The sequence below is a fragment of the Babylonia areolata genome, chromosome 5 (assembly GCF_041734735.1).
Source record: "Babylonia areolata isolate BAREFJ2019XMU chromosome 5, ASM4173473v1, whole genome shotgun sequence".
Lineage (NCBI taxonomy): Eukaryota > Metazoa > Mollusca > Gastropoda > Neogastropoda > Buccinidae > Babylonia > Babylonia areolata.
Window position 1 is genome coordinate 37,867,111 of NC_134880.1, and position 11,353 is coordinate 37,878,463.

The 11,353-nt window shown below is 40.6% G+C and overlaps 1 protein-coding gene across 1 annotated transcript in view; it reads right to left on the minus strand.

Annotated features, from left to right (window-relative positions):
* Positions 1 to 1,018: 1,018 nt before the first annotated feature.
* The window catches only part of LOC143282458 (protein Wnt-4-like), a 106,430-nt gene continuing 96,095 nt past the window's right edge, over positions 1,019 to 11,353 (minus strand). Inside the window, exons 3-4 of the mRNA XM_076588101.1 lie at positions 9,297 to 9,568; positions 1,019 to 1,841 (exon numbers count right to left, since the gene is read on the minus strand). Coding sequence (XP_076444216.1) covers positions 1,380 to 1,841; positions 9,297 to 9,568 — 734 coding nt within the window. The 3' untranslated portion in view covers positions 1,019 to 1,379. The remainder of the gene's footprint in view (positions 1,842 to 9,296; positions 9,569 to 11,353) is intronic.

Here is an 11,353-nt window from a genome sequence, read left to right on the forward strand (position 1 = left end):
TGGATTTCGTAACAGGTCGAGCTGGAGAAGTTTGGGGGATCGCAATAGCCTGATTTTGCTGAAGAGGATTTATGAATGTCAGGAGATGGGTATGGTGTCAGAGATATGTCTCCCGTGAGACGTGTCCGGAACAGGAACAGATACAGCATGGTCAACGTACTTACATTACGTATGACTTTATCCATACCTGTTGATGTAATTTCAGCAACACTATTTTAGTATATATATATAATATGTGTGTGTGGATGTGTGTGTGTGTGTGTGTGTGTGTGTGTGTGTGTGTGTGTGTGTGTGTGTGTGTGTGTGTGCATTGTGTGAGGACGCTGACACACCCATCTCCCGTGGAGTGGATAGCCACAAAAAGAACGGGGCAAATGTCCAGAAGATCTTCTCAATTTAAAAAAAAAAATGGACACGGTTAAAACAAGCTTTTAAAAAAATATCCGTTTCCGCAGTGGAACATTCCTTCAATGACACACACACACACACACACACTCTCTGCCACTACTTCTTTTTCCAATTTTACAGGCAACATGCTATTTGACATACATTCCTCTTGTACGATGTAAGCATTATAAGAATATAACGATGTACACAACGGTTCTAAATAAATATGTATTTCATAAAACAACGACACCAAAAAATGACGAAAGCTCTCAAAGAATTCAGTTGATCTTTGGCCAAGTTTTTGTCATTTTGCAAAGGCGAAGCACTCAGACAGTGTACTCTCACTGACTGTTGCAGATTTTTTTTTTTTTTTCGTTTTTCTTTTTCAGCACACTTTCACACCACATGCTAGTAGGATGGTACCTTGGGGAGCAACATGGCTCTTCACGTTAAAGCGGAACTGTGTGTTTCAATAAACACTTCATTTACAGAAATGCATCTCTTTGGCGTGTGTACACTTCTTGCAGAGCTCAGTTGCAGTGATGCATCCTTCTGACGTATGTACACTTCTAACACAGTTCACTGACACAGTTCACTGACACAGTTCACCTCTCTTTAACGTGCACTCGCTTCTCGCGCAGTTCAGTTACCGTAAGGCATCTGTTTGATGTGCAGTACACTTCTTCACACAGCTCAGTTACCGTAGTGCATCTCTGACGTGTATACAGTTCTGACACAGCTCAGTTACCGTAATGCATCTCTTTGGCGTGTGCCCACTTCTTCACACAGCTCAGTTACAGTAATGCATCTCTTTCACGTGCGTACAGTCCTTGCGCAGCTCAGTTTCAGTAATGTATGACATGTGTACTCTCCTTGCGCAGCTCAGTTACAGTAACGCATCTCCTTGACGTGCCGTACACTTCTTCACACACATGACTCAGTTACAGTAACGCATCTCCTTGACGTGCCGTACACTTCTTCACACACATGACTCAGTTACAGTAATGCATCTCCTTGATGTGCGTGCACTTCTTGCACTCCACCCGGCAGCACCAGTAGAACTTGCAGTCACAGTCGTCCTTCATCTCCCGCACCAGGGTGTAGTAGCCCCGCCCGCAGCACATGATGGTGCAACCGTCCAGCCCCTGGCTCGTCTTGTTGCAGCGACGGCCGTGGGTCCCTAGCGAGCCCATGGCCCGGTCCTCCTCGCAAAAGTCCGGCGACTCCTTCAGGTACACCAGGTCTGTCTTTCTGGGCATCTTCTGGTGCGGGCTCACCCGCTTTAACCGGTGGCGCTTGGCGTCCAGGCGCACTAAGCTGGCGCCGTCGAACTTCGCCTTGAGGTCAGCGCCGATGGCCCGGAAAGGTTTTAGTTTCCGCCAGCAAATCTTGACGGAGCAGGAGCCCGACACACCGTGGCACTTGCACTTGATGTCCAGGTTGTTCTTCGTCGTCTGGAACAACACACACACACACATATATATAACCATAATTAGATATAAAAAATCATGATGAATGCCTTCTGGTCTAATTAGATAGCATCTCTCTGAGTCAGCATGCTTAATTGCTTATTGTTTGTTTTCGTTTTTAGTTTTTTTGTGATTTAAAAAAAAAATAAAGTGAATTCATCATATTTGTGTGTGGGATAAATGCCCACTTTTGGCATGTATATATTGTATAATGCTGTATCTTTTGTACATTACTTATATATATATATATATATATATATATATATATATATATATATATATATATATAGATGTGACCAAGCGCTATGCTTGCTCCAAAACTTGCCTCACGCACAAGCTGTATTAGCAGACGACAGTTTTCGCAACTAACCCTTTTGCAACTAACCCACGTGCAGAATGTGTGACGTCACTTCGCTTACATCATTTTGTCCTCTTCCCCATACAACCTACTCAGGCTCGACCAGTGTCGCATCGCAGTACGTCATTGGCTGAGTGGAAACTTGTGTTTCTGTTCTACTTTAATTAATTGATAACTCTTTTGTCAGATCAGTAAACTACAAGCATTATATACTGGCAGAATCATCGCAATTCCATCTTTAAATCTATTCCATTTATGTTTGCCTACGTTAAAATGATTTAACGCAGTATGTAATTTTCAGCGACAAGCTCGTTAAAACTGACCCTGTTCAGGTGACTTAAATTAAGATTATAAATTCATCTCAAATAAACAATACTTTATTTTTATACTCATTATAAAGTAGGTGTTGAGCTCTTTCTTTTGCAACTTATCCGATGTAAATCGGTTCAGGAATCATTTAAAAATCTGTCACTGAACACCTTGTAAGAAACACAGTTGTTATTAGATTTGACCAGATTAGTAATGATCTGCTCGCAGCACATGTGACTGTCTTTGCAGTCCGCTTAACTTGCATAAATTGGCACAGTGAGTGATGAGTGGTCATTTCATACCTGGTCAGTCATCTGACCAGAGCTGCTCTTTCTCTCTCTTGCTGCATCGTGGGCAGTGTGAGTGTGTGTCGTGTGTGTTCTCACAATGGCTGACACCTCGCTACATATCGCTGTAAGTACTAGTGTGTAGAATGTGTTGATTTGTAAATTGTATTGTTCGATACAGTACTTGTGTTCATATGAGTATGTTCAGTTATTGCTTTGTTCAGTTATTGCTTTGACATGTTAGTCACAGCTTGGTTATGATTGATCTAACTAATTGCCATGTCGTCATATGCTTGGAGCAGTGTTCCATTTGATTCTTCTTAACGTCACAGTCAGTGACGTCTCTAGACACTAATAGTTTGTTGGAGAATATTCTAGTGGGTGCATATGATGGGTTCTTTCTCATTTGCTGTCACTGATGAAGGTTAGTGTTTCACTGATGCTCAGTACTCTAAGATGTGTGTAGTATTCTGTCATGATTACAAGATAGTGTTGGATTAATATCAGTTATTGGTCAAACCCACCTGATATGTGTCAGTCTGTTAATTGTAATTTAGTTATCATGCTCTCTTCTATACGGCTTACTCCAGTATAGTGCAACATGATAAACTGATTCATTTGAGTCACTATGACACAGTATAAGCTTTACCTAATCTATACTGTCAGTGTACTTTCACTAAATCAGCATAGCTTCAATCACTTTAACTGCACTATTTAAATGTATTAGAAATGTCATTTGATGTTAGTGTTTGGTCTTCACACATATGCATTTCCAAGTGGTAGTCTTTCCATGTAATATGTATACATGTGCTATATTACTCACTTGTGCCGACATGTTGTGCTAATGCCATTTGTTTGTGTCATTCCAGGCACTGTCTTCTCTTTTTATAGCTCCTTCTCTTCCAGTCTTCTCTTTTCATATCTTCTCTCTTATGCTCTTATAACAATTGTAAATAAAACAATAGAAAAAACCCATTTGTGACTGGACTCTATATGTTCCTGGCCTGTGCGCGGGAATTCTTGTCTATCCTTTAGTACATTCAATCATCATTTAGTTAGTTCTTTTGTACTGTACCCTTGAATAACCACTCGGTCAGCTACATATATATATATATATATATATAATTTTTTTTTCTTTTCTTCCTGAAAAATGTATGTCTTAACCAGACAGGTGGTGTGGCCATTGTTGAAAAAAAAATGAGCACAGTAACAAATGTGATTAATATTTGTATTAGTTACATGAAACATGTAACATTTTCATGTACATCCACGGGGTTTCCTGAAATAAACACGTCTTGTCTTGTCTTGTCTTGTCTATAACATTGTCACATCTTTAACCTTTCACCCCTAGTCAATTTAGAGTGCGAAATTCCCTCGTGCTACAAACACAGAAAAGATGGTGTCTAAGAATAGCTGGGGATTCTCCTGAGATGTGTACAAAATATTTATCCAACCACCGAAAAATTGATAGCAGTATAGCTCCGTGGGTAACAGACACTTGATCTAGTCGCATTTCAGTGACAAAGGTGTTCTATCTAGGTGGTGCTGAAATGGTCCAACATGGTCCTTGAAGCACATACTACCAAAAGAGCACGCTTTGTAAGCTTCTGCTTGTTGTGCTTCCAATATTTCGATGTTTGTTGCTGCGTTGTTTTGAACGAATACAATTTGTTTGGACCAAAAGTGATCTTGAAACGCCTCACTTTAACCCTTCATGCTGTGGCACATTGATAACACGTGTCTTTTTACGGAGACGCCCCCCAAATCAGGCATTTCTCAAGCGCTTAGAGCTTTGGACTTATCCATCACAAGGGTCATCGGTTCGATCTTAACATCTCCTGAGTGATGAGCGGAGATGAAATGGAGGGTGAGCAGGGGGAAGGGGCATGTACAAAGGGTTCAGTGTGGATTTGTGTTTTCTTCGATCTGCCAGGTCAACAAATATTCAGATCTGCTAATGCATATACCCATTACGTGTGAATAATCATACATGCCAAAGATCCAACGCGCGCACGTGAAAGATCCTGTAATCTATGTTAATGTTCGACGGGTTATGGAAACACGAACATACCAATCCTGCACAAGCCAGAAAATGGAGTATGGCTGCCTAAATGGCAGGGTAAAAACGATAATACACGTACATGTCCATTTAATTATACGAGTGAATGTGGGAGTTGGAACCAAAGATCAAAGAAGAAGAAGAAGAAACAGAAGAAGAAGAAGAAGCAGTAAGGAAAGACAACTGAAGCATGGTTATGAATGACGGGAAAGAAGCAATTAAAGCTGCACACATTAACCCCCCCCCCCCCCGACCCCCCCACACCCCCCACCCGGCCTGATAAGGGGGATAATTGCAGATGAGGAAGGACACACGGATCTGTAAACACCAGCAAAAAAGCCCTTTCCGCGGTGAGGTTAAAATGCACACGCGGATTGCAGAATACCTGTTATTCTCTATTTTTTGTTGTTTTTGTTATTGTTGTTGTTGTTGTTGTTCTAGTGAAATCACTGGATTTCATTTTTACTGTCTGAAGAAGTTCTTTTCTGTTATGCAAATCGATTCTTCTACTAGCTTACGTACATGCTTGTAAAATATCATTTGTATTTTTTTTATATGAATGTGGTAGAGAAGGATGTGTGTGTGTGTGTGTGTGTGTGTGTGAGGGAGAGAGAGAAAATTTTAGGCTGTAATCCGTATGAAATGTTCCTGAAGATGTTTGGGGGGAAGCACAGATCCTGACACCAGCACTCCTCCAGTGGACTCCGCCCTGGACCCACTTCTCATCTGGTTGCCTCCATCTCCGTCATCGGTGGACACGCATGTGGGTTCGAAACCCCGGAGTCCGAAGCACACATGCGGTTGGAGGTGGGGCATTAAGTCATTCGGATGGTAAACCGAGGTCCCGTGTGCAGCATGCACTTAGCGCACGTAAAAGAACCCACGACAACCAAAGGATTATCCCTCAGCAAAATTATGTACAAAAATCCACATCGATAGGAAAACAAAGGAAATTGCAAAGCAGGCAAAACAAAAAAACAAAAAGAAAGGTGGAGCTCTCAGTGTAGCGACGCGCTCTCCCTGGGGAGAGCAGCCTGAATTTCACACAGTGAGATATGTCGTGACAAAAAGAAAAGAGTAGTAAAATACAATAATACAATGGGAAGTCACCAGGGAGGGCAGGGGAAGACACAACTCTTGTGTCGTCCATTTTGGGGCAGGTGCATCTTAGTTGTTGTTTGTAAAGGTATGCCAGCTTACTTCTATCAGAAGACGTGTAGCTGGATGACGCGCACGTATATTATTGGGGTGATTTATTTGTATTTATATTTTGTATTTCTTTTTTATCACAACAGATTTGTCTGTGTGAAATTCGGGCTGCTCTCCCCAAGGAGAGCGCGTCGCAACACTACAGCGCCACCCATTTTTGACTCACTTGTGTAAACAAAGTGATTCTATGTTTTAACCCGGTGTTCGCTTTTTTTTCTTGTGTGTGTGTGTGTGTGTGTGTGTGTGTGTGTGTGTGTGTGTGTGTGTGTGTGTGTGGTAAACTTTAACATTGACATTTTCTCTGCAAATACTTTTTCAGTTGACACCAAATTAGGCATGAAAATAGGAAAAATTCAGTTCTTTCCAATCATCTTGTTTAAAACAATATTGCACCTCTGGGATGGGCACAAAAAAATAAAAAAGAAGCCAGATTATATGCAAACTGCATTTACTGTTATATTCATTTTTCTCTCTCTAAACTTGGCACTTTGATCTGATATTCTGACACAACAACAAGAGCAGTCATTATTATCATTTTTGTTCAATTAGGAACTTCTTTTGCTAAGCATGGAAGTTATATTTATTTTGCATGTCTTTGGTGCAGATAGTAAAAAAGAGAAATTAATCTGTAATTAATGCTAGGGGAGTTAATTTGCTTTAAAGTGATCTTTCTCATCTTAAACATTACATTTTGAAATTATACTCAATACATAAAAAGCTTGTGTGTTTTACTCTCAGTGTACAGTGCTTTCACTATGTTCATTCGCCCAAGTGGTCTTTCTTGGAAAATACTAAAATCAATACTACCAGTGGACTGTTTAGATCTATTGGCTGAGCCCTGAAGATCATGGGCAAAAATCAATTGCGTACACATAATTATACATATTCAAAGCGCGTGCTCATATTCCTCGGGAACGAAGGACGCCATTTTGTTCAAGTTCAAGTTGTTGACCTGCCCGTTCAATCCTATTTTCAATCAACAATACACGATAACATGTGATGGAAAGTTGGAGAAGGAGACCATTAAATATTTATTCTGAGAAAGATTTGTGAACGCCTCATCACTTACTGGATTATGCCCCAAACTGCCATAAAAATATCAACAAATCAGTCGGAATTCACAGTTAAAAATAATAAACCATGAGAGTTAATACCCTTGATGAAACGTAAAAATTTCCAGTTTTGACTTTTCTCAAAATGAAGTCCTTTTCACTTCATACGACGTTTAGGAAGTACTTGTACTTGGCTCTACATGTTATTAGTTTAACAAAATACTCAATTTTCACAACTTTAAAACTATAAAACTGGAATGAACATAAAAGAGAAATTGATTCGACCGTGTCGTACTACATTCCCGGCGGGTGTAACTAAACTTGTACATCTATCTAGATCCAGAGAAAACGGCTAAATGTTGCAGTGTGTTTGCGGCAATAGCCACGTCTCCTTTAACGTGGGCTTAAAAAGAATTTTTAATTGCCCTTAAAGATTTTTTGAATGCCCAAGATACACCAGAATAATATGATTCAAAGAGCGTTCTCACTGCGAATACAGCAATCGATTTATCGCCCTTTAAATAGCATGTTTCAATGTTAAATTTTAGAACGTCAGTTAAGGAGCCACGATAGTGTAAAGGGTAAGACAGTTTCTTCTCACCCGAAAACGCGGGGTTCGAATCTGCCGTCAGGACTTTTTCTTTCTCCTTTTTTCTTTCTTTTTTTATTTTTTAACCCGAAGCTTTATAATAACAAATAAAGAACACATTTTAACGATTAGATTTAAAAAAAAAAAAAAAGTGTATTACAAGTGAGTCTTAAAGGCCTTGCCTTTCTTGGTTTTTTTTCCCCTGCGTGCAGTTTTATTTGTTTTTCCTATCCAAGTGGATTTTTCTACATAATTTTGCCGGGAACAACCCTTTTGTTGCCGTTGGTTCTTTTACGTGCGCTAAGTGCATGCTGCACACGGGACCTCGGTTTATCGTCTCATCCGATTGACTAGCGTCCAGGCCACCACTCAATGTCTAGTGGAGGGGGAGAAAATATCGGCGGCTGAGCCGTGATTCGAACCACCTCGCTCAGATTCTCTCGCTTCCTATGCGGACGCGTTACCTCCAGGCCATCACTTCACATCTTGATAGAGGTTGTACGTTTACTGTGGTCTGTCGACTTTTGCTTTCCTGTTTGGGTGGTTCCACTCCAATACTTTGTTGATGTATATATATATACATGTTGATGTATGTATATATGGAGGTCTGCTGTGTGCACGTGCCACACGGTGGGAAGTTGGAGCTTTCATTTTTGGGGGACTTTTTTTAAAAGCCGGGTTCATTTCTCTAGCTCTGTTCTCTTTATTCATCTGTATGCTGGATAATGGGTGGGTAGGTAGGTAGGTAGGTAGGTGGCACAAGCATAAATGATATGCATCGCCCAATCAAAAGAGTGACAGTGCTTATTTATTATTGCGATATAGCATGTTCTCAGCTGAAACGAAATCTCTACACTACCGATTTTGCCTGAACTTTGGACACTCATAAAGAAACAAGAGTTCACCACCACAGTCATTCACACACACACACACACACACACACACACACACACACAAGCATTATCGAACAGGATATAGCTGAACGCTTTTTTTTTTATACTTAGTTCAGCAAAGATGATAAATGCACATGTGGAAAACCTATTTCTGGCCAACATGTAATATTTGAATGCCAGACTCTAAAATCGTTTAACCTAACTTCTCGGAAAATTCTTGTGAATGTATTTTTTTGACAATTTCATAATGTTATTTGTTATTGCAGAAGGTTTGCTGCGTAGTCCAATAGGACGTTTGTTACAGTTGTTATAGTTGTTTGTTGTTACTTGTTAGCGTTTCCTTCCATTAAGCTTATGTCTCTCTTTTGTTGTCCCCCCTCCCCCCCCCCCCCCCCACCAACGTTCTTTCCCTTCCCCGACAAAACACACACACACACCATTCTTAACCCACGTACTGCCCCCCCCCCCCCCCCAACCTCCCCTTCTTTTCCGACTAATATCACTAAAAGTGGAAAGACGTTAAACTGAACACTACTACTACTACTACTACTACACACAATTGCACACATAAGCAACACAACCCATCTACTCACCCATCCACCTCCACCCACCCAAACACTCCGCTCCGCAACCCCACCCCCCCGAGTCTCCCCCACTCCCCACACACACCCACAGACAACGAACCTTCCTGCCAGCCCCGTTGTTCCAGAGGTTCATCAGACTCTGGGCGCTGCTCTTGGGCTCGTTGGAGTCCACGAAGTCCTTGGAGAAGCGCGCGCCGAAGCGGATGTTGTCGGAGCAGCCGCCCCATTCGAACGTTCCGTTCGTCGCGTGTCGCCGACGCACGCGGCTGTCGCAGCCGCAGCGGATAAGCTCCCCTTTGGAGCAGGCCCGCGTCACAGCGTACATGACTCCGGCGCTGGAGATGGCGTAGATGTACGCCGTTTCTCTGCTCTCTGGAAGAGAACAAATCAGAAAGGAATCAGAATCAGAATCAGAACCAGAACCAGATGCAGAATCAGAATCAGAATCAGTTGAGTTGAGTTGAGATGAGTTACTCAAGGAGGCGTCACTGCGTTCGGACAAATCCATATACGCTACACCACATCTACTAAGCAGATACCTGACCAGCAGCGTAACCCCAACGCACTTAGTCAGGCTTTGAGGGGGCTGGGGGGGAAGGTAAGCAGATAGATCATGAAATAAGATAAAATGCGTGGAAAACGATCAATACGATCAATATTGATTGTCAATTAAGACCTTAACAAGGTTTGTAAGACACACACACACACACACGCGCGCGCGGTCACACTCGCACACACAGACACAGACACAGAGAAACAGACATAGGCAGACATACACAGACACACCAACTCAGACACACACTGACACAGACACACACATACACGAACACACAGAGGTCAATGAACAATAGATGAAACAAGAAATTAACACACACAAAAAATGACAGAAACGAACGCGAGGAAAAAAAGAGAATGAAATGAAACGACAGAAAATGACAGAAACTATTAAAATAAATAAATAAAATAAAATAAAATTAAATTAAAAAAAAATCTCTGGAAATGACATAAAAAGAAAAAAAAAGAAAGAAAAAAGAACAGAAAAAGACAGTGAGAAAAAGTTGTTGTTTTTTATATACCCTAAAAAAAAAAAAGAGAAGAAAACAAATGAAACGATATAAGATGATATCAACCAAGAAAAGGAAAAGAACTAAACTAAAATCTAATAAATAATTTATATATAAAAAAAGATGTTAAGATTGCGTGTTGTTTCGGCGTACACAAACGTACATCATCAGTGATACTTGCACGCAACAATACGTAAGGCTGGACTGCTTGACTTAAGTGATCTTATCAGAAAATGACATGGAATAAAAAACAACAAAACAAACAAACAAACAAAACAACAACAACAACAAAAAGACCGCAAAAATATTTCTTGAATGAAATAATACGACATGAAATGACATAAATGAAGAAAAGAAACAAACAAAATTTAACTAGAATAATAAGAGTTAATGCACAATCTTAAAAAACAAAAAAAAACAAAAAAAAAAAAAACTTAAGAAAAAAAACCCAAAAACAACAACAACAACAACAACAAACGAAAATAAAAGGAGAAAAAAAAAAGAAAAAAAGAAAAAAAAGAAAAAAAGAGCGGGTAAGACTGCACGCTGTTTCGGCGTACAATAACGAACAAAGTACCATACCTTGTATTTGTATTTGTATTTCATTTTATCACAACAGATTTCTCTGTGTGAAATTCGGGCTGCTCTCCCCAGAGAGAGCGCGTCACTACACTACAGTGCCACCCATTTTTTTTGTATTTTTTTTTCCTGCGTGCAGTTTTCTTTGTTTTTCCTATCGAAGTGGATTTTTCTACAGCATTTTGCCATGAACAATCCTTTTGTTGTCGTGGGTTCTTTTACCTGCGCTAATGTTACACACGGGACCTCGGTTTATTGTCTCATCCGAATGACTAGCGTCCAGACCACCACTCAAGGTCTAGTGGAGGGGGAGAAAATATCGGCGGCTGAGCCGAGATTCGAACCAGCGCGCTCAGATTCTCTCGCTTCCTGGGCGGACGCGTTACCTCTAGGCCATCATCTTGTGCTGGGTTGTATAAGTAATCTTGACAGCGCTAGCTTTGCTTAGTCGACGGAATTTGCGAAGACTTACAGGATTTTGATTATTATTATTAATATTATTGTTATTATTTAT